Source organism: Salvelinus fontinalis, chromosome 41 (genome assembly GCF_029448725.1).
Source record: "Salvelinus fontinalis isolate EN_2023a chromosome 41, ASM2944872v1, whole genome shotgun sequence".
NCBI lineage: Eukaryota > Metazoa > Chordata > Actinopteri > Salmoniformes > Salmonidae > Salvelinus > Salvelinus fontinalis.
This window is the reverse complement of record NC_074705.1, coordinates 15,694,699-15,718,708: the sequence shown is the minus strand read 5'-3', so window position 1 is coordinate 15,718,708 and position 24,010 is coordinate 15,694,699. Positions and strand designations below refer to the sequence as shown.

The 24,010-nt window shown below is 40.9% G+C and overlaps 1 protein-coding gene across 1 annotated transcript; it reads left to right on the top strand.

Annotated features, from left to right (window-relative positions):
* Positions 1 to 703: 703 nt before the first annotated feature.
* LOC129840343 (chloride channel CLIC-like protein 1) lies at positions 704 to 23,982 on the top strand. Its single transcript, XM_055908147.1, has 9 exons — positions 704 to 1,143; positions 2,760 to 2,840; positions 11,221 to 11,445; positions 12,852 to 12,992; positions 13,647 to 13,704; positions 16,264 to 16,361; positions 16,754 to 16,852; positions 17,124 to 17,546; positions 22,559 to 23,982. The coding sequence occupies exons 1-9, from the start codon at positions 988 to 990 to the stop codon at positions 22,664 to 22,666; spliced, it is 1,389 nt and encodes a 462-aa protein (XP_055764122.1). The 5' UTR covers positions 704 to 987; the 3' UTR covers positions 22,667 to 23,982.
* Positions 23,983 to 24,010: the final 28 nt, after the last annotated feature.

The window sequence follows — 24,010 nt, the reverse complement described above, 5'->3', positions numbered from 1 at the left end:
CTTCCATTTTCTAATAATTGCGCCAACAGTTGTTGCCTTCTCACCAAGCTGCTTGCCTATTGTCCTGTAGCCCATCCCAGCCTTGTGCAGGTCTACAATTTTATCCCTGATGTCCTTACACAGCTCTCTGGTCTTGGCCATTGTGGAAAGGTTGGAGTCTGTTTGATTGAGTGTGTGGACAGGTGTCTTTTATACAGGTAACGAGTTCAAACTGGTTGGTAGGTGATCAAATACTTATGTCATTCAATAAAATGCAAATGAATTACTTAAAAATCATACAATGGGATTTTCTTTTTGTTTTAGATTCCGTCTCTCACATTTGAAGTGTACCTATGATAAAAATTACAGACTTCTACATGCTTTGTAAGTAGGAAAACCTGCAAAATCGGCAGTGTATCAAATACTTCTTCTCCCCACTGTAAGTCTTCAGCGATTATTGCAATTTGTTCAGGTCATTGGCTGCAGAGAACTGGAAGGAAAGACAGCCAAAGTAGGTGTTGGCTTTGGGGATGACCAGTGAGATATACCTGCTGGAGCGCGTGCTACGGGTGGGTGAGCTGAGATAAGGCGGGGTTTTACCTAGCAAAGACTTATAGATGACCTGGAGCCAGTGGGTCTGGCTACGAATATGTAGTGAGGGCCAGCCAATTAGAGCATACAGGTCGCAGTGGTGGCTGGTATATGGGGCTTTGGTGACAAAACGGATGGCACTGTGATAGACTGCATCCAGTTTGCTGAGTAGAGTGTTGGAGGCTATTTTGTAGATGACATCATCGAAGTCGAGGATCGGTAGGTGGCGGAGTGCACATTTAATTGTTGCGAACGCCATTATACCAACGAAGAAGAATGTCGCCAATGACAGTTAGACCACAGCTTGAAGTTATTGTTGTGTTTGAGGCACGAGTTAAATGTAGCTTAGCTAGAGTAGCTTCCAAATGTCATAGTAGTAACGTTAGCTAGCTAGCTAGCCGTCTTAAAAGGAAGAAAATGTCAAGAAGTGCTGTCACGATGTTCATCATCATTGCTGCTGTATGCAGCCTGTTGCTCGTTGCTCAAGGGCAGGTGGACGATGAGGAATGGATTGATCCCTATGATATGTTGAACTACGACCCAAGCACAAAGACCATGAGAAAGCCTGCTGAGGTACAGTACAAGCAGCTGCGCAATGCCTGTTTTCAAGCCATGACTCGGTGCCATTAGTTGAAATTATTATTTTATTGTTTAGGGTGTCCAATCAAAAATGCATATTTTGACCAATGGGTAAAATAATGTGAAAGGCTGCAATGTGTAACTTTTTAGGCGACATGACCAAATTCACAGAAATGTGTTATTATAGACCATTTTCCAGTACATGAAACTCTTGGCGGAAAGAGTCGCCCATTCAACATAGCCTAGATTTATGTTTTTATTACATCTAAACAAAATACATTTTTAGTGGTTGTAATACGCTTACATACGCTTATGTTTTGATTGAACAGTCGTTAAGATTATATTTGGTTGTGATCTTTGCAAAATAACTTACGGATGCAGCAGTTATTAGCTAGAATCGTAACGCTCGTTGATATAGTCTGTCGCAAAAGTTAGCCAAAGAACCGTTTTACTGGTTTAAGTGTAAGTATAATGCAATTGATTTGCGATGACACAAACATTCTATTGAACAGGACATTCAAACGAACCGTAATCTTATTATAATCCAAAAGTAGTGTGAAATGCACTCATAAGCAACATGTAAATGGGAGCTTTTTTTTAATGGCGTTCTATAAGAACTCCCCCATGTTATGCCACCAGCACCAATTTGTCCGCAACCGGCAATGTTTTTAAACACATGAAGGGGTCTATAGATCGACTATTCAAATATAGGAAGCGGAATGTTGTATGCGCACTAATTCTATGCTTCCCGTTCTTAAGTTTCGTTTTTTGGTCTTTTACTTTCGGTTTTGTACACTAACTTCAAACAGAAGAAAATACAATATTTTTGGTTATGAATAATATATTTCACTCTGTTTTTAAATGGTACACTGATTATCTACACTAGACTTGCTTGTTTTGTCACAAACTGAAATGGCAGAACGACTTCTGCATTGTGCAGCTTTAAATGCGTAAGACACATTTCGGTTCAATGCATTCAGTTGTGCAACTGACTAGGTATCCCCTTTCCGATGGGTGGCCAGGCCAGATCGTTCAAGATGTTCATAGATGACCATTATTATTAATAATAATAATATGTGGTTGAGGAGGACACGACAGGTCAGCACCTCTGTGGTAAATAAATGTCAGTTGGCTTTTCCTAGCCAAGCTTTCAGAAGTCGAGACAAAAGATCTGAAATTTGGCACACATGCTCAGGAATATGATTCTAGTAAACACACGTGATATATCAGACACCACTGTCCCGATTTTGGCAAATTACACTGATTGGCCCAAGGGGGCTGCTACAGTAATCAACTGAAATTCCACACTTTGAAAAAGCATATTTCCTGTCCTGTTTGAGCATTCATTTTTGTCACTAATTGGCCCAAAAGGGGGCGTCACAAGATTTGTGGGGGGGGAACATGTTTAATGTTGCCATGTTTTGTTGTTTTCTTTGTCATGTTTCCTATTGCAGTAGCTAGCTATTTGAACAAAAACATGACGTGTGAAAATACAACCAAACATGACAAATACACCTTATTTTGAACACCTCTTAAAAGCTTATGACAGAATGGCGAGAAGGTGAAATGTCACTTTCCTGATTTTATTATTATTTATTTTTTTTACACAGGTTTCACAGCTGCCTTCGTGCAATCTGGTGTTCAAGCAATTCCTCACCAAGCTTCTGAAGGAGATTGAAAAATTTGGCCTGGTATGTTTTGGCATTGTCTCAACTTGTGTGAACACTAACAATGGAGTTGCTGCTCACAATCCCCCGCCCGTCATGTTTCTTACATTTCTTCCCCCTCCCTTCACATTTTTCATTACTCACCCTCTTCTGAACCGTCAACCAATTTGATTGACATGATGTAGCCTATGTCTCTGCCTCATATTTATGAACAGCAGAAATAAAAACCCTGCAGCTATTTGAAACAAATATTCTAAAAGTAAATATATTTTGTAGGCTAATTTGGGATGTAGACTACAACCTTCTGTCTGTTGTAGGCTAACTAAGAATATTGCAGGGCACAGTCCACACATTGCATTGGGGCAAAACAATCAGCGTTTTAACCAGATATACATTTGTGACGTTTGCAATAGCCTACTTTTACACCAGACAAAGACGTCCAAACATTTTGAAAGGCAAGAACAAATGAATTGTAAATAAATGCAAAGAAAATATAATCAGTGAAACGGGTCCCTCTTTCCCTGCAGTTTTTTCTATTTTGGTTACGTTACCCTGCATTTTGCTTTCACTGCCTAGTAGGGCTGGGTGATATGGGCAAAATCTATATCCCGATACAGGTAATTTCATATCCCGATAATGATACATATCACGCTATAGCACATTTTCTGTAATAAATAAATCGTTTATATAAAATGATACTCAACAAATAAAAGGTACTTACTCATGTTTTATTATTTCTCCTTTTATTTCGAACCTTTGTGCAAATGTTCAATTAAGCATGTAACAAAATATAAAATATGAATGTATAAAGTCTAAAAAGGTAAATGGAAAACATTTCAACTATAGTTGCAAACAAAATAAATATAGGCCTAAAGATTGTGAGGTGTAAAGGTGTACCTGTGGATGTATTTCAAGGCCTACCTTCAAACTCAGTGCATCTTTGCTTGACATCATAGGAAAATCAAAAGAAATCAGCCAAGACCTCAGAAAGAAAATTGTAGACCTCCACAAGTCTGGTTCATCCTTGGGAGCAATTTCCAAACACCTGAAGGTCCCACGTTCATCTGTACAAACAATAGTACGCAAGTATAAACACCATGGGACCACGCAGCCGTCATACCGCTCAGGAAGGAGATGCGTTCTGTCTCCTAGAGATGAACATACTTTGGTGCGCAAAGTGCAAATCAATCCCAGAACAACAGCAAAGGACCTTGTGAAAATGCTGGAGGAAACGGGTACAAAAGTACCTATATCCACAGTAAAACGAGTCCTATATCGACAACCTGAATGGCCGCTCAGCAAGGAAGAAGCCACTGCTCCATAACCGCCATTTAAAAAAGACAGACTACGTTTTGCAACTGCACATGGGGACTTCTTGGAGAAATGTGCTCTGGTCTGATGAAACAAAAATAGAACTGTTTGGCCATAATGACCCTTGTTATGTTTGGAGGAAAAAGGGGGAGGCTTGCAAGCCGAAGAACACCATCCCAACCGTGAAGCACAGGGGTGGCAGCATCATGTTGTGGGGGTGTTTTGCTGCAGGAGGGACTGGTGCACTTCACAAAATAGATGCCATCATGAGGAAGAAAAATTGTGGATATATTGAAGCAACATCTCAAGACATCAGTCAGGAAGTTAAAGCTTGGTTGCAAATGGGTCTTCCAAATAGACAATGACTCCAAGCATACTTCCAGTTGTGGAAAAATGGCTTAAGGACAACAAAGTCAAGGTATTGGAGTGGCCATCACAAAGCTCTGACCTCAACCCTATAGAAAATGTGTGGGCAGAACTGAAAAAGTGTGTGCGAGCAAGGAAGCCTACAAACCTGACTCAGTTACACCAGCTCTGTCAGGAGGAATGGGCCAAAATTCACCCAACTTATTGTGGGAAGCTTGTGGAAGGCTACCCAAAACGTTTGACCCAAGTTCAACAATTCAAAGGCAATGCTACAAAATACTAATTGAGTGCATGTAAACTTCTGACCCACTGGGAATGTGATGAACTAAATAAAATATGAAATAAATCATTCTCTCTACTATTATTCTGACATTTCACATTCTTAAAATAAAGTGGTGAGCCTAACTGACCTAAAACAGGGAATTTTTATTAGGATTAAATGTCAGGAATTGTGAAAAACTGAGTTTAAATGTATTTGGCCAAAGTGTATGTAAATGTCTGACTTCAACTGTGTATGTGTATATATTTATTTTGTGTTGGGGGGGGGGGGGGGGTTTTGCATGTTATTTTGACATTAATACGTGTCACATATCAATTTGGTACCTTGGGTTGAACGTTAGCACTAACACACAAAGCCGTTTATTATGTTCAACATAGGAGAGCCAAGCACAGGAAGCAGCTCTTTCAGTAGTTTAGTTTGAATAGGGTCCGGTATGCGGCTTGAAGGTTTAGAGCCCATGATTATTTTCATATAAAGTAGCTTGATTGCTCATTCCAAAAGTTAGATGTGTTGATTAGTATCACCTGGACTATTATCTTCAGCACCTAACCACAGAGTTTCTAAACCCAGAGCGCAACATTGCGAGATTTATGGGAACGTTTGCGAAGCAGGCCGGGGTTTGAGGTTTGAGTCCTCTATGGGCTTGATATTGCAGCTGACAGTGCAGGGAATTATTATTAACATAATTATTTGTTGATCAGTCATTCACAATTTTCCCACCATACATCACGGTTTTGATGATCTTAAACACAGCCAATGAGAGTGGAAGATTCTTCCCTAGTTGTTAATTTTCTCAATCTAAAGGCACAACCTGGATTAGAGCCGAAGTCTTAAGTAGTTGAACATGTATTACTCCAGACCTTGTGACACTGACGTGTTCCTGCGCATGAGCTTAGCTAGCCAATGTCACCATGACATTGCCTATAAGTGTGATCGGGGATTTCTATTGGTAGAAGCAGTTTCTGCCCATGGTCATACTGTACTACTAGCTAACAGGCTAAGAAGCTAGCAAGCAAGTTAATCAACACAAATGACTGTGGTCATTTCTAGATAGCTGCAGTGCCAAAACCAACTTTTTCTAAACCTCAAATTACACTGCAATCAGAAAGTATTCAGACCCCTTGACTTTTTCCACACTTTGTTACGTTACAGCCTTATTCTAAAATGGATTAAATCGTTTTTTCCCGCTCCTTAATCTACACACAATACCCCACAATGACAAAGCAAAAACAGGTTTGCCAATTTATAAATATATAATTTATAAAAAAAAAAATGGAGATATCACATTTACATACGTATTCAGACCCTTTACTCAGTACTTTGTTGAAGCACCTTTGGCAGTGATTACAGCCTCAAGTCTTCTTGGGTATGATGCTATGAGCTTGACACAGCTATATTTGGGGACTTTCTCCTATTCTTCTATGCAGATCCTCTCAAGCTCTGTCAGGTTGGATGGGGAGCGTCGGTGCACAGCTATTTTCTGGTCTCTCCAGAGATATTCAGTCGGGTTCAAGTCCGGGCACTGACTGGGCCACTAAAGGACATTCAGAGACTTGTCCCGAAGCCACTCCTACGTTGTCTTGGCTGTGTGCTTGGGGTCATTTGTCCTGTTGGAAGGTGAACCTTTTCCCCAGTCTGAGGTCCTGAGAACCCGCTCTAGAGCAGGTTTTCATTGCTCCGTTCATCTTTCCTCTCGTGACTAGTCTCCCAGTCCCTGCCGCTGAAAAACATCCCCACAGCATGATAATGCTGCCACCACCATGCTTCACCGTAGGGATGGTGCCAGGTTTCCTCCAGACGTGACGCTTGGCATTCAGGCCAGAGAGTTCAAAGTTGGTTTCATCAGACCAGAGAATCTTGTTTCTCATGGTCTGAGAGTCCGTTATGTGCCTTTTGGCAAAGTCCAAGCAGTCTGTAATGTGCCTTTTACTGAGGAGTGGCTTCCGTATGGCCACTACCATAAAGGCCTGATTTGTGGAATGCTGCAGAGATGTTTGTCCTTCTGGAAGGTTCTCCCTTCTCCACGGAGGAGCTCTGTCAGTGACCATCGGGTTCTTCTCCCCCGATTGCTTGTTTGGTTGGGCGGCCAGCCCTCAGACTCTTGGTGGTTCCAAACTTCCATTTAAGAGTGATGGAAGCCACTGTGTTCTTGGACATTCAATGCTGCAGGAGTGTTTTCTTACCGTTCCACAGATCTGTGCCTTGACGCAATCCTGTCTCGGAACTCTACGGACGATTACTTCGACCTCATGGCGTAGTTTTTTCTCTGACATGCACTGTCAACAACTGTGGGACCTTTTTATATAGACAGATGTGTTCCTTTTCAAATCATGTCAATTGAATTGACCACAGGTGGACTCCAAGTTGTAGAAACAGCTCAAGGTTGATCAATGGAAACAGGATGCACCTGAGCTCAATTGAGTCTCATAGTGAAGGGTCTGAATACATATGTAAATAGGGATTTCTGTTTTTATTTTAAATAAATGTGCAAAAATGTCAACCTGTTCGCTTTGTCATTATGGTGTGTGTGTAGATTGAGGATGTTTTTTCCCCCATCTATTTTAGAAAAAGTCAAGGGGTCTGAATACTTTCCAAATGCACTGTACGTACACTATATATACAAAAGTATGTTGACACCCCTTCAAATTAGTGGATTTGTCTATTTCAGCTACATCCAAGCTGACAGGTGTATAGAATCGAGCACACAGCCACGCAATCTCCATAGACAAACATTGGTAGTAGAATGGCCTTACTGAAGATAGCAGTGACTTTCATTGTGGCACCGTCATAGGATGCCACCTTTCCAGCAAGTCCGTTCGTCAAATGTCTGCCCTGGTCAACTTTAAATGCTGTTATTGTGAAGTGGAAACATTTAGGAGCAACAACGGCTCAGCCGCGAAGTGGTAGGCCACACAAGCTCACAGAACGGGACCGCCGAGTGCTGAAGTGCAAGCCCTCGGTTTCAACACTCATTACCGAGTTCCAAACTGCCTCTGGAAGCAACGTCAGCACAAGAACTCTTCTTTGGGAGCTTCATGGAATGGGTTTCCATGGCCGAGCAGCCACACACAAGCCTAAGATTACCATGCGCAATGCCAAGCGTCTGCTGAAGTGTGTAAATCTCGCCGCCATTGGACTCTGGAGCAGTGGAAACGCGTTCTCTGGATTGATGAATCACGCTTCACCATCTGTCAGTCTGAGTTTGGCAGATGCCAGGAGAACGGTACCTTCCCCAATGCATAGTGTCAGCTTAAAGTTTAGGGGGGGAGGAATGATGGTCTGGGGCAATTTTTTCCCATGGGTCGGGTTAGGCCTCTTACTTCCAGTGAAGGGAAATATTAATGCAACAGCATACAATAACATTCTAGATGATTCTGTGTTTCCAGCTTTGTGGCAACAGTTTGGGGAAGGCCCTTTCCTGTTTCAGCATGACAATGCCCTCGTGCACAAAGCGTAGTCCATACAGAAATGGTTTGTCGAGATCGGTGTGGAAGAACTTTACTGGTCTGCACAGAGCCCTGACCTTGACCCCATCTAACACGTTTTGGGATGAATTGGAACACTGACCTCACTAATGCTCGTGTAGCTGAATGGAAGCAAGTCCCCGCAGTAATTTTCCAACATCTAGTTATAGCAGCAAAGGGGGGACCAACTCTATATTAATGCCCATGATTTTGGAATGAGATGATTGATGAGCAGGTGTCCGCATACTTTTGGTGATGTAGTGTATATATTGCCAGTAACAATAACTCAAAGTTGTGTATTTGTCAAATTTTTGGAGACCGAGTAGATGGACAACCTTGCCGTAACATTCTTTGAGTTAGCCCTTGGTGAGAGTGTTGACAAAGCTGTTTCTTGACTCTACTGTTAAAGTTGCAAGACATGGACATTATTGCATGTAGAGTTTTTCCTTCAATCAATCAATCAAGTTTATTTTATATAGCCCTTCGTACATCAGCTAATATCTCGAAGTGCTGTACAGAAACCCAGCCTAAAACCCCAAACAGCTAGTAATGCAGGTGTAGAAGCACGGTGGCTAGGAAAAACTCCCTAGAAAGGCCAAAACCTAGGCAGAAACCTAGAGAGGAGCCAGGCTATGAGGGGTGGCCAGTCCTCTTCTGGCTGTGCCGGGTGGAGATTATAACAGAACTATGCCAAGATGTTAAAAAATGTTCATAAGTGACAAGCATGGTCAAATAATAATCATGAATAATTTTCAGTTGGCTTTTCATAGCCGATCATTAAGAGTTGAAAAACAACAGGTCTGGGACAGGTGGCGGTTCCATAACCGCCGGCAGAACAGCTGAAACCGGAACAGCAGCAAGGCCAGGCGGACCTCTGCATAAGGCAGATAAGTGTTTAATTAGTGAATAGATTTGTCATGTCTATGCCGTAGCAATCAGTATACACAATTAACCATCACAAATTAATTTATTAAGGATATACCCCTTACTGTTTGTACACTTGGGACCTGTGATAGAGGCAACAGTTATTGTCCTCATTTTCAAGAAACGGGTTACAATTGTTTTCAATTCGTTTTCCTTGATAATGGTTTCCAACATTAGGCTTGGCAGAATTTCACTAAAGGGCGAGAACATTTCTGTATTGTAATTCTATTAGCAGAATACCTTATTGAACATGTGGCTGGTAACAAATTGTCACTGTAAACTTGACTGAAAACAGTTCAACAACAATGGATAAGTCTGCCCTACTTCTCATTGGTACAGTTAGAAATATTGGTAGTATTATTATGGGACAAAGTGATATTCCTCCTCGGCTTCTCTCAGCTATGGAGATCAGCCAAAACCTCCTATGAAAAAGGACCACAAAATGAATGATCAAATAAGGTTAACATGGGTGGAAACCTAATACAGTTTATCAATGTACAACGAACGATAGTCACAATTCAAATACTTACATTTTTAAAAAATGCTCTGGTTTAGCGCATGTTTTCACATCCAACCATTCACTCAACTAAGGTCTTTACTCAAGTATGGTCTTATTGTAGTCGAATGGGTGTTTTAGCACAGGTAGGGATGACGATTTACACACTGCAGCTCTTCAGGGCCAAGAATGAGGTACACTAGTGCACACTTTGGGAGGAAGAGTGAAGAATCACGACACAAGACTTGCAAACAGAAACTTGACTTGCAACAAAGAAATGTCACTTACAAGAACTCAGTGGTGGAGGATGGGACTACAATAATAATGGAATCAAATTTGAACTCTACTTTGAACATTACCATGCCGTAGAGTAGCACGTCAACATTGAATTTGAACTTACTGCTATTAGCCCATAGAAACACATCAAAGGGAAGTAAGTGTCGGTCCTATATCTGAGAGATGTAAGAAGGACGTGGAATAACCCGTATACCAAAACGGAGAACAGCATCCTGTTCGTGAGAGTCTCATCTTTCCATAGAGGGGTCATATTAGTGTGTAAACCCGTTCGGAGAGACTTTTTCGCTAGAAAACTGGTTTTCGGGATGTCTCCTGGTCTGCCAAATACTGCTTTAGCTTTGCCACCTTCCACAGTAGATGCGGAAGGCCGACATGAGCGGATGCGGTGGATCAAGACGCAGCCCATGAAACAAAAAAAACCACATATCTCTACGTTAAACATATTTTGATGGGGATTTTTGTATTATGCTAATTAGATGTCCACTCAGATATCGGCTGTAGGGGGTTATGAAATAAATAATATGTGCGGGCTAGTAAAATCCCTCCATGCGAGGTTGAAAACCAAATGGCCAGTAGCCTATCATAAAAGCGTCAAGAAAAGTTCAAGTTGTGACCCAGTAGCCTATTTCCCAAATATTTGAATAGCCTGAGAAGTTGTCCAAAATGTGCCGCATTCAAAAAGAACGAAGGTCAGTCTATTGGCCTAGGCATAGGCTATTCTCAATCGCAGCTTCATGAGAGACGGAACAAACAATATGACCGCTAAGAAAGGAAGATGAGGCAAATAAAGCAAATATTATCCGGTTCTGAAGACGCTAGACTTGCTTCTATCCAGCCCATGGTTTATAACCTAACTCAGTACGGTAAGAAAGCCTGTTGCTCATCAGTTGACTGTCATTTCTTCATGGGCGCGCCACAAAGACGTGCACATAGACCTGACCTGGCCATGCTGAGATTCCACCAGAAAGATTAGAAGAGATTTGCCTTCACTTAGCCTTTGCCCACAACCATTATTTTTTGCCATAATTCGTCCAGTTATAGCATGTGATTTTTGCGCTATAGTCTGAGAGTGGTTATAGCAGAGGTATTTATAATAGGGGGTTTTACCATCGTTTATAAAAGTTTTGAGTACATAATCACGATGGGATAAAGGTTGACTTCACCCAACCCAAGTTTTACCTCCTTGTGATGTAATATGCTATCTGTATATGCCAAGTGCCTGTACTTTGTTGTGCTACTTATTTTATATTCCTTTCCAACCACTAGCCCAGTGATTTCCAGAATGATCTCTACTACGACGCCAAAGTAAGACTGTCTCGGCAAGCGTTGGCAGCGATCTGGAAGCTTCTGGAGGGAAGGGACACCTGTAGAATGGAGGATCTGGACGATGCCCTCAGCCAGATCCTGGTGGATCTCAAACCACATGAACTCGAGGCCTCGAGATGGCACTTTGAGGACACCTTTGGTGTAGAGATCGACACAGTCATGAAGGTGATCATGTGTAGCAGAGGGGACTGTGATGCTCAAAATCAAGTGGATTTAACGCCGCACACACCACATGTGGTTTGCCTAAAGGAATTGATGATTGACCGTTTGTAAAGTAGGCTACATAGGCAGGGAGGATGACATTTAAAGGGAATGTCTTTTCTGGACTTACAAGTTCATACTTGTAAGAAAACACAGTAACTCATAGGCTAGGACTAGCCTACACACAAACTAAAGGACATATAAAAACAAAACTACTCTCAATGGTGCTGGCTGGCATGTCTGATCTCTGCTTGAGGAGGCGAGTCCCATCTGCTCCACTGACTGACTAAGATGCGTATGAAGCTATCTGGCACTTTTGTGTTCAACAATATGACTTAACCGCTCCGATTCAGAGCACAGTCATTTACTGTACGCTCAAGACAAGACAGAACTGATACCACTCGTTGGCGTCACCACGCCAGTAATATTTCTCATCGTCATCGCAGTCATTTAAGGAGCGACTGCCCCTAAAAACTTAAATGGCCTATGTGGCATCAATATGAGCCAGAAACATTTATTCTTGTGTCAACATTGACTACAAAATGTAAATAGGATCATTTTGGTCATAAAGTAGTTCTCGTCCAAAACAGATTTGCACGATAGGAAAGAATGGAATGTCACGGAATGAAGGGTACCGTAACAGTTTTCCGTGCGTTGGGTTTATTATAATCCTGCCCACAGCTGGCAGTACCCAAGTAATCATGAATTAGGAGCGCAGCTGCACGCAACCTGATCGTAATGCCCATGGTCAATTTGGTTTGACATTCGATATCCCTATGTGGCTAGTTGGAGACATCCGTAAATTACACAATGCACATGGGACAATATTTTAAAAGGTCAGTAGCTCCAAATTTTTACGACTTAACCTCAAACCATCTATACATTTTAGGAATTCCGATACAAATTTTGAAAGCATTCAATGAGACAACTAAAAGATGTGCGACATGAAAATATTGTCCCAGAGGTGGGCTATCCAAAGTCGAGCTAAATTTTCCACGGTCGCTCACCAGCCGGCTCAAGCGACATGACCAAATTATTTTGTTAACTCTTCCCACCTGCGAACACGAGACACCCACATCAAACCATACCCTGAAACCAAATCCTGTTTGAATTCAGTCATGGTTGCTAGCATTTCTTAATGAACCAAATCAAAACAAAGCCAAAGCAGGGTTTCCCAAACTCTGTCCTGGGGGCCCGCCTTGGTACACGGTAAAATTTTTGCCCTAGCACTTCACAGCTGATTCAAATAACCAACTCATCATCAAGCTATTATTTGAATCTGCTTGTGTAGTGCTAATGAAAAATTCTAAACTGGCCCCCAGGACAGAGTTGAGGAAACCCTGCTCTAAAGGACCTCCTCTCTCTTCCAGGTGTTTGTTTGTGTCGTAATGATGGTGGTCATCATCTGCAGCGAGCTGTGGTCTACAGTCTCCTGGTTTGTCCAGTTCAAGCGAATCTTCGCCATCTGCTTTCTCATCAGTCTGGTGTGGTTTTGCTTCTTCCTCCACAAGGTAAATGATCAATACACACTTCCATGCATTCTGTAAAATGTCCACTTGCTAATAGCCCCTTACTGTCTATGATGTTCTATGTCTAGTAGTAAATACATATTATTAGAATTCATTTTAAAGAATATTTGAAGGTACAAAATGACTTATTTACAGACAGAGTGGCCAGTCTGGCTACTTTCAGTGTAGGGTCTGTCTGATTCAGGATTGATTCATGTTCTCAGAGGTAAAAATAAATGTGGGCTAAATGCTACAACAGTATTTTATGTCTTTGCAAATAATATTTTGGGGGGGTTTATGAACAGGTAAGGATGACTTAAGCTAGTTCAGCTATTTATAATATGCCATAGTCTATTCTTTAAAAAAATCTAAGCCAACTAAATAAATTGAAGGAACACCAAGGAATATCTTGAGGGGAAAACAAAATGATGTGTTTTTTTTTTTTTTTTTTAGATTGATGAGGGATAATAGCAGTTGTAGAACTAGGGTTTGAACTGTGGGTGTGTGGTCCCAGGGACGGCAGCACTGCCACTAAACCAGCTCCTGATAATATACTGGTACAATATATACTGGTATAATATAATATATACTGGTACAATATAATGGTACAATGCTAAATCCATCATATCTGTTATTGTAATTTTATTGTCCTGTCAGATTGACTTTGCCGTCGACGCGAAATGCACCGGGAAAATTGACTGGTGGGACTTAAATGGTGAGATGATGCAAAAAACATTAACATTTGAATAAATGCGTCATTCTTTTATAATAATTGGTGCATAAAGAGATAATATATTAATTTTGTAATGCCATTAAAAAAATAGATATTAAGACGCATGGATGTTGTTAGAGTCATAGTATGTGAGCGGAGAGGCGCTAGCATGCCCAATTTGTCTGGAGCGTGGAGTGAGATTTCCAAAGGCTGGGGCGTCGGTCTTTTAGCCCGCTCCAAAGTAGCGCTCCGGTAGCACTCGCTTCACGAGCTCAGAGCATGCCAGTGTACGTGTGTGCTGCGATCTACAGACCCTTCCTTTAGCTACTGTCACGGAGTTCACTAAATATTTTCAAAAAGAAAAACTGATAAAACACACAGATGCTAAATCAAGTCGACTTACAAAGATGAGGACCAAGAACAAGAGAGAATGCAGTGATATAGTGTCCACAACTAAATAATCATTGTGGAATCTGAAAAGACACCAATCCCATACTTTCTACGTGCACATGCCGACAGAACGGAACGAGGTGGGTATAAAAAAATCGGGTGTCTTAAACGTTTCGTTCATTTTTGTTCTATTATCTATACTATAGGCCAAAGTTGATTTTGGCCCAATAGTACTGGCATATTCCCACGTTCAAGAAGCTTTCCGTTTTGATTGGGTTATTTTGTCTAAAAACCTTTTAGGCCTACCTATAGAAATATTTAAAAACAACTCTGCATTCCTGACCAGCCTGGCAAAAGTGTCCCGACTGGTATTTAGCATCCCCAGTGGCTTTGCAAGTATACAGCTCTCCAGGCACTTAGCATGAGCCTGAAGCCACAGACTCTGGACAAAGTCGTGTTTCTAAAAGTGAATTCAACGGCACTGAGCCGAATCAGAATTAAATAAAAATGAAACGAAAAATCCCTAAGTAAGTCACAGCCTATATGCGCAATTTGGAGACTATAATGATTTAATACAACGAAATGTTGTTTAATGCTGAGAGCTTAATGCACTTCTGCCCAGCCTGGCAAGAGTGGCCAAAAGGGTGTTTAGCATCCCCAGTGGCTCTGCAAGTGTGTAGAGGGTATTCTCCACGGCTGGCCTGCTCTCCGGGCACCATCGCATGCGCCTGAAGCCACAGACTGGCCAAACTCGTGTTTCTAAAAATTTGTTCTAAAAATGAATTCAAAGGCACTAATAAGTCATTTTTTATTACATTTTTATTTAACTCTGAGTCACAGCCTATATGCGCAATTTATAGACTATAATGATTTAATACAACCAGCCTATTGTGTCGCACACGCAAATGCTTCACAATGTATTTATTTGTAGGCTATAGCCATGAAATAATATAGCCTTAATTCATTTTCGTTCCTGACTACCTGCTGTTTAATATGACATGTAGCCTATTTTCGCTTCTTACATTCACCTTTTCATGTTTATTCAAATACTTTTCATTCAAATCCATATTTTTGGTTTCAATACTTAAAAAACAATTGGTAGATCCAGGTAGTCACAAATAGTATTAGTTAAATTGTGGTTTTAATGAATGGAGCGAATTTGGAGCAGCAGTTGTTTTTTGTGTGTTTTTTTTTTGTCAGCATGGAGCGATTTTGACCTTTCCATGTGCGACAAGAGCGATTTCCAACCACTCAACTCCGCTCACATACTCTGGTTGGAGACCATTTAGACCAGAACACCTTTTCTTGTATAATTATCAGTAGTAATAATCATTTTATGGGTTAGGGCTGATAAAATAGTAATTTACAATCTCTCTCTTTACTGGTTTATATAATGATGCTCTCTTACTATGAATAGATGTTTTTTATATATCCTTGGAGATTTGAAAGTGGTGTTTGGTTTAAGCTCTTTGTGTATGAGACGTGGAGTTATTTAGTGAACTGCAGGAATGTGTACTCCCAATAACTCAAGGCCTCTCTCCACTGGTAAGAAGTCCTGTGATATGCACAGAGGTTCTAGATGTCTGGTACAAACTCCAGGCAGACAGCAAAAAAGCTCAAACTAGATTTGTTACACCCAACTGGATGTGTCAGTTAAGAACATACATTCAATACAGTGCAGTGCCCATTTTATACCTTTAGTTCTCACCTCTTCCTTTCCAGAAAGATGTGTTTCAGTACTTTTCCATCATCCAGTATTTCTCTGTGCTCCTCCTTGCATATCACCGGACTTGTTATCAGTCAAGAGAGGGCTTGAGTTATTGGGAGAGCACATTCCTGCAGTCCACTGTAACATTTCACTTCTCATACAAAGAGCTTAAACCTAACACTACTTTAAATCCCAAAGGATATATAAAAAAAAACATCTATTCAAGTGTATATAAGATATAAAATAGTCAGATTGTAAATTGCTATTTTATATATCAGCCCTTACCCATAATTATTAGAACAGATATGTATACAATAAAATGTGCCCAGGTCTTAATGGTCTCCAACAGCGTGAACATTTTGTTACACTTTGCACTGTTTGCAGTAAGCTAACTGTGGAAATGCATATGGGTTTATGTTGTCATGAAGCCTACTGTATTGGACTCCTTCCTACCTTTACCCCAGATTGGTACAGAGGTGCCATGACTCTCCAGGATGGTCTCTGTACGATGTACAACAAAGTCCTCAACGTCACCCCAATCCGTCTCGTATCCCAAGCAAAGGTAACCTGTAGTTGACAACCGGGGTTGGGGACAATTCCATTTCAATTCAGCCATACAGGATGTAAGTGCAGAGCCTTTGGTCTAGCGGTAATGCTCTAGGCACACAAACTGCTCCCTACCGGAGACTAGCGATCAAACCCCAACTCCAACCCTTATCCTTCCCATCTCTCTGTATCTGTCTCTAATTCTACCTGGCCAAATAAAGTAAACAATGAGTGAATCCTTCCTGCATTGACTGCATTGAAATGGAATTGACCGCAACCTTGTTGATGACCAATAACCTGTGTAGCATTTAGCCTATTTCCAATAGGACGTGGTATGATGGTGTGTTGTTTTGTCTTTCTCTGAATGCAATCACTTTGACCATCACCAACTTCGTCACGGAAACTCAGAAGCACTTTGGCCAGAGGATCAGCGAGTTGCTCGTAGCCATCAATGACCTGCCGGTCACCCGGGATATCCCTGTGCTCCTCATCGTGCTTTCCATCCTGGTGCGCGTGCACACACACACACACACACACACAAAACACTTTTAGAAGGCCTGGGGTAAATTCCATTTCAATTCAAACATTTCAGAAAGAGAATTGGTGTTGAAAAATCCTGAAGAAAATAAATGGCCCTTTTCAATGCTTGAATGAGAAATTACATTTACTTCCATATTGAACCCATCCCTGACTATCACACAGCAGTCATAGTAACTGTTTCCAGTTGTAGCCAGTTCCCTACATGTCACTGAAGCAGTATATTCCTCATGTTCCTCAGGTGTTTATGTACTGTAGATGCCAGGCAGCCATCAAGCACGGCATTACAAGACTGCTGCGCATCGGCAGGCCCAGGGACCCCCCTCCTCCAGCCATGGACCAGCCCGAGCCCCAGGCCCATCTGAGAGGTACAAACCACAACCCACTGGCAGGGGGGGAGGCCCCTCAATGCTCCCCTCCCAGGAACGTGGAGACCCTGAGGAACGACGACCGGCCGTTTAGCAACGTCCAGGAAGAGATACAACAAGAACCAGTTGTAGCTGGGGTCACAACTGAAGGCAATGACTCACAAGAAGCTAAACCCTCTCCAGCTAAAGCCAAACCCAATGAGAGGGACGTGACGTCTGAATCTAAGGTGGCTACTGACGGGGAGTCTAAGCAGCTGGCCGAGAGGCAGCCCGCACCAACTACACAAGGGAATAATGTAAGTGTTTTGTGTTGATCTCAGCTGAGTTACGGATGCAAAGGTGTTCCCCTATGAACCTGGGGGCTTATCAAAAGCATCATTCTAGGTCTTTAGCCGCTACACTGGAAGTGTATACCGGAGGTAAGGAGAGAGCAGAGAGCAAGCCACTCCAGCAAGTGGTCTCAGCCGCGAGCTGTACAACAAGTCCTTACAACTACAACCAAACTTAATTTTACATTTCAGAGCTGCAAGCCACAGAGGGGACCCGCCAGACTCTTTAGCAGTGGAGGAAAAGGTTGCGTAGAGTGGGGATTTGAGGAAATTGTATGTAGAAGGACTGAGAAGTTCAACCGTTGACTTTTTAAAAGGACGTTCAATCCAAATGAATTCAAATCTAAAATATAATTTCCACCTTCAGAAATAAGCCCAATAATATATTGGTAAAATGATTTTAACATATTGGACCATGCGTATAGCCTATGCAAGGTCCATCTTATCAGGTATGCTGTAACCATTATCACCTGTAGCCTAACTGATGCAGCATAGTGGCTATAAATAAATAGGCTGACGCATTGGTTTGGTTATCTGCATTTAACATGGGCATAATCATTAGCTAGATCGGAAATGTGATCTTTTAACTAGTTAGCATGTTTTGATAAATGTTATGTCGCAGTCAAATTGCATAAACACACTGAATATAGGATAACTTGGGGTAACACGCCACACGGGGTAAAACGCCACACGGGGTAACCCGCCCCCTCCTGTACTTCTCACAGAAACCACTTGATGTCAGCATGCTCCTCGGATCCAAATGCTGGTGACGGGTAGCACTTTACTGGGCAGCTGGCATTGAAACCCCCCCTGCTAGGCGAAAGGTGTTCCAATGACGGGCCTTAAGGTTATTATAGCTGGTGGTGGATGGTTGTGAGACTGTTGAAAAACGATCATTCAGACCAGCCTTCCTGATTTGAACTTTCGTAAACTACATTATGGATATTGGAAAATTACCTATGTTTTTGGGTATACGGTCAGTAAGTCCTCTGTCCTTGTTTTTAAATGCCAACCACAGCACCTTACATGCGTTAATGGGATGATTCAGATTCTACATCAGTTGGTTAATTGCAGAACCTGTATTTTTTTTCTAGATTTTTTTTAATTTTTTAACCCAAATTGTTTAACGCCACTGTCCTTTATTGTGCTTTTGTTTGCCTGCCTGGTCATGGTCAATGTGCATGTACCTTCAACACATGATTGTGTATCTTGTGTGCAGTCATCCTGTCAGTGGTGGCAATGTTTTGAGATAATGTGAATGATGTTCTGTATGGTATTACAATAGACAAATCCACATGAATAAGCAGGTGCACATCATTGGGTATTACTAATATACAGTATACAAAGTATACAAAATATTATGAACACCTGCTCTTTTGATGAGACTGACCAGGTGAAGGTGATGATTCTTTATTGATGTCACTTGTTAAATCAACTTCAATCAGTGTAGATGAAGGGGAGGGGACAGCAAGTTTGTGGGTGTACTATTTTTAGATTTCAGTGCAGCATTTGATTTAGTGGATCATTAAATAATTTGACAAAATTAATGCATTATGGTTTTAAGGAGGTAGCATTGAATTGGGTACAGTCATATCTAACTGGCAGGAAACAGTCCACCTATATCAATGGTTAATTTTCTTCCCCTCGTGTTAAACTGTGGAATACCGCAGGGCAGCTGCCTTGGGCCACTTCTCTATTTAATATATGCCAACGACCTTCCCCTGTGCCTTAGCTGAAACTCAAGCTACTATATTTGCAGATGATACTACAATTTATGCAGCAAGACAATCGGTTCAACAGGTACAGCAAGCTTTACAAGGAGATTTGGAGAATATTAGGGAGTGGGTTTGCCAAAACAAACTTGTTTTAAACACCAAGAAAACCAAAGTTATGTTGGTCTGTTCCACTAGGAAAAGGCCAAAACAGCATGGGATACAATTAAGTATGGGAGGAGTACAAATTGAAGAAGTGGCAGAAACCAAACTATTGGGAGTGCAGCTAGACAACTGCTTATCATGATAGTCTCAAATAACTAATCTATGTAAAAATTAAAAAACAGCATGCATAATCAGAAGGATAGATAAATATTTACCAGGGGGAAAAAATCTGCAAATAACACAAGCAATAATTGAGTCAGGTGAACTACTGTTCTGTGGTCTGGGGAAATGCATCATCAAGTGAAGTTAGAAGGCTGCAGAATGCCCAGAACAAAGCAGCAAGGATTGTTTTAAGGTGGAGATATGGTTCTTCTGTTGCAGTCATGTGCAATGTTCTTGGTTGGTCATCAATTGATAAGATAATTGAAAGGAACATGCTTATTTTATTTCATAATATTCAGCATTTAAAACAGCCAAGTTCTATTCACAACGGTATTCAGTTGGTAAGAGACAGACATTCCGTAAATATTAGGAATAGATTGTCCACAAAATAACATTTCGATTTAGAGCAATAAAGAAATGGAATAAATTAACTGAGCAAACCAGAAACCTTTCAATATATACATTTAAACATTATTTTAAAACGATTTAAATATAATACATAGAAATGTGGTGGGACTATAGTAGATGAAGAATCAATATTTTTTGGGATTGAGTATTTATTGTGTCATTATGTTAGTATATTATGTATGTTTGTAATAGTGTGCTATATGTGGAAATGTGTTCGTATTATAAATTGTATTTGAATGTTTAAGCACTCTTGGAAGATTAGTCCAAATGGGGACTAAAAGAGATCCAAATCAAATCAAAGGGGTTGCGATACTCAATATTAGGAAGGTGGTGTTAATGTTTTGTACACAGTGCATTCGGAAAGTATTCAGACCCCTTTTTCCACGTTTTGTTACGTTACAGCTTTATTCTAAAATGGATTAAATAATTTCCCCCCCTCATCAGTCTACACACAATTCCCCAAAATGACGAAGCTAAAATAGGTTTTTAGAAATGTTTGCTAATTTTATTAAAAATAAAAAACAGAAATACCCCTATTTTCACAACATTTCAGACCCTTTTGCCACGAGACACAAAATTGAGCACAGGTGCATCCTGTTTCCATTGATCATCCTTGATGTTTCTACAACTTGATTGGAGTCCCCTGTCGTGTCAGGACCATCATTAAATGTGAAGACTGTTATTTTATCAATTCTCTGTGTAATTATTATTACGTAATTAAACTTATTGTGTAAACTTGAATTAACTAGGAAGTTGGGGCACCACGGATTTAAAAAAAATAAAGTCTCTATTTCCCGAATCGACTCTTCAGATATTTTCATATCTTAACAAAACAGTCTCTTATTAAGGAATTATTATTATTATTATTACCTCATCTGTTCTCATTACTGAACGTCGCAAACCCTTGAATATCTGCACGAACCCTAGCCTAAATCATGAATCAGCGATATACAAATTGGCTTATTTATTTACTAACTAAATAATCACACAGAATTACTTACAAACAAACAGTAGATATTTGGTTACTACATGATACAAAGAAAAAGTCCCTAGCGGACGAAGCCGATATGACGGCTTGGTAGACAAACAAAACAGGTGGGGACTGAGCGTGAGCGGGGAAAACGAAATAGATTCACTACACACAGTTGATAATTATATTAGTTGAAATGCTAATAATTTGCACATGAATGGCCGCTCATTCGAGAATAATTGCAATGTATATATTTATGCCCGTATGTCATTGTTGTCTTCTCTGTTGGAATCCGGTCCGTCTGCTGGAGAGTCAGTTCATAATTTTCCGTAGAGCTCCAAGACAGGATTGTGTCGAGACACAGATCTGGGGAAGGGTACCAAAAAAATTCTGCAGCATTGAAGATCCCCAAGAACACAGTGGCCTCCATCATTCTTAAATGGAAGAAGTTTGGAACCACCAAAACTCGTCCTAGAGCTGGCCGCCCGGCCAAACTGAGCAATCATGGGAGACAGGCCTTGGTCAGGGAGGTGACGAAGAACCCAATGGTCACTGACAGAGCTCCGGAGTTCCTCTGTGGAGATGGAAGAACCTTCTAGAAGGACAACCATCTCTACAGCACTCCACCAATCAGGCCTTTATGGTAGAGTGGCCAGACGGATGCCACTCCTCAGTAAAAGGCACAATAGCCGGTTTGGAGATTGCCAAAAGGCACCTAAAGGACTCTGACCATGAGAAAGATGATTCTCTGGTCTGATGAAACCAATAATATGAAACCAACCAATATATACTCTTTGGCCTGAATGCCAAGCGTCACGTCTGGAGGAAACCTGGCACCATCCCTATGGTGAAGCGTGGTGGTGGTAGCATCATGCTGTTGGCATGTTTTTCAGCGGCAGGGACTGGGAGACTAGTGAGGCTTGAGGGAAAGATTAACGGAGCAAAGAACAGAGAGATCCTTGATGAAAACCTGCTCCGAAACATTCAGCACCTCAGACTGGAAGGAAGGTTCACCTTCCAACAGGACAACGACCCTAAGCACACAGCCAAGACAACGCGGGAGTGTCTTTGTGACACGTCTCTGAATGTCCTTGTGGCCCAGCCAGACCCCGGACTTGAACCCAATCAAACATCTCTTGAGAGACCTGATAGCTGTGCAGTGACGCTCCCCATCCTACCTGACAGAGCTTGAGAGGATCAGCAGAGAAGAATGTGAGAAACTCCCCAAATACATGTGTGCCAAGCTTGTAGTGTCCTACCCTTGAAGAATCAAGGCTGTAATCACTGCCAAAGGTGCTTCAACAAAGTACTGAGTAAAGGGTCTGAATACCTACGTAAATGTGATATTACTGTTTTTTAAATTTTTTATAAATGTGCAAAAATGTCTAAACCTGTTTTTTGACATTATGGGGTATTGTGTTAAGATTGAGAAATCTATTTTAGAATAAGGCTGTAACTTAAAGTCAAGGGGTCTGATTACTTTTCGAATGCACTGTAGCTGTGGCTTCTCATAAGTTGGAATGATTTGTTTCTAAATATTGCTCTTTGCTTACTGTTTGCAGACTCAGGAGAAGTCATCAGAAGAGAAGATTTCATCTATCTCAGGGCAGCATGGTGAAACTGATGGGGTGCCTGTACAAGAGACTGAACCATCGTCGCTAGCACTATAGACGATGTTCTTGTCATTGACAGCAGTGCGAAATCTCAAATCCGTGAGTTGGATGCCTTAAGCCAGTTATAAAGATGCAGTTTCTCAAGAAAATAAAGAATAGTTTTTATTTCATTTTTTGAAAATGTTTTTCAGTTTACAATGTAGGCCGTAGTGATTTTTATCTTTTAAAAAAAGCTGTTTGTTTACCTGTCTTACATTATTTTTTTGTTAGGGAAAGACCAGGCTTAATATTGCATATAGATTGTATAGATTCCATCAATGTAATTGTCTGCATCATTTACAATCCCCCATATATATATATTTATAACACACAGTACTGTTCAAAACACCAGTGTCAACATCAACAGTGAAGAGGCAACTCCGAGATGCTTGCCTTCTAGGCAGAGTTCCTCTGTCCAGTGTCTGTTCTTTTGCCCATCTTAATCTTTTCTTTTTATTGTCCAGTCTGAGATATGTCTTTTTCTTTGCAACTCTGCCTAGAATTCCAGCATCCCGTAGTCGCCTCTTCACTGTTGATGTTGAGACTGGTGTTTTGCGGGTACTATTTAATGAAGCTGCCAGTTGAGGACTTGTGAGGCATCTGTTTCTCAAACTAGACACTAATGTACTTGTCCTCTTGCTCAGTTGTGCTCCGGTGCCCCCCACTCTTTCTATTCTGGTTAGAGCCAGTTTGCGCTATTCTGTGAAGGGTGTAGTACACAGCGTTGTACGAGATCTTCAGTTTCTTGGCAAATTCTCGCATGGAATAGCCTTAATTTCTCAGAACAAGAATAGACTGACAAGTTTCAGAAGAAAGTTATTTGTTTCTTGCCATTTTGAGCCTGTAATCGAACCAACAAATGCTGATGCTCCAGATACTCAAGTAGTCTAAAGAAGGCCAGTTTTATTGCTTCTTTAATCAGCACGACAGTTTTCAGCTGTGCCAACATAATTGCAAAAGCGTTTTCTAATGATCAATTAGCAATTTAAAATTATAAACTTGGATTACACTATCAAAATAAAGTCGCACACCATGTGTAATCTCCCAGGTATTTTAATGGGTATTTACCAACATTTCGGCATCACTGTGCCTTCCTCAGGGTGATGTCATGAATACTTGAACCAGGTTATGTAGACAAACAGTGCAATTAGTGTAACCAATGACAATGGTGAGGGAGGGGTGTGTCATAATGATTAAGTTAATTAAAATTAATGAAACTGTTAAATTGTATATGGCATATAAAATATATTATGCTATTGTTATCATATAGAAACAATGGAGTAGTGTACATCATATTAGCATCAGCATATATTATTAAATTCAATTTCACATAATCATTTCGTCTATCGTTTTTGTTACATG

What these genes read in the sequence shown, in the direction of transcription:
- LOC129840343 (XM_055908147.1), top strand. Translation starts at nt 988, where the DNA reads ATGTCAAGAAGTGCTGTCACGATGTTCATCATCATTGCTGCTGTATGC. An exon ending in GTCTCGTATCCCAAGCAAAG is followed by an intron (nt 16,362 to 16,753) that starts GTAACCTGTAGT and finishes ACGGAAACTCAG; the next exon opens with AAGCACTTTGGCCAGAGGAT. An exon ending in CAACTACACAAGGGAATAAT is followed by an intron (nt 17,547 to 22,558) that starts GTAAGTGTTTTG and finishes TACTGTTTGCAG; the next exon opens with ACTCAGGAGAAGTCATCAGA.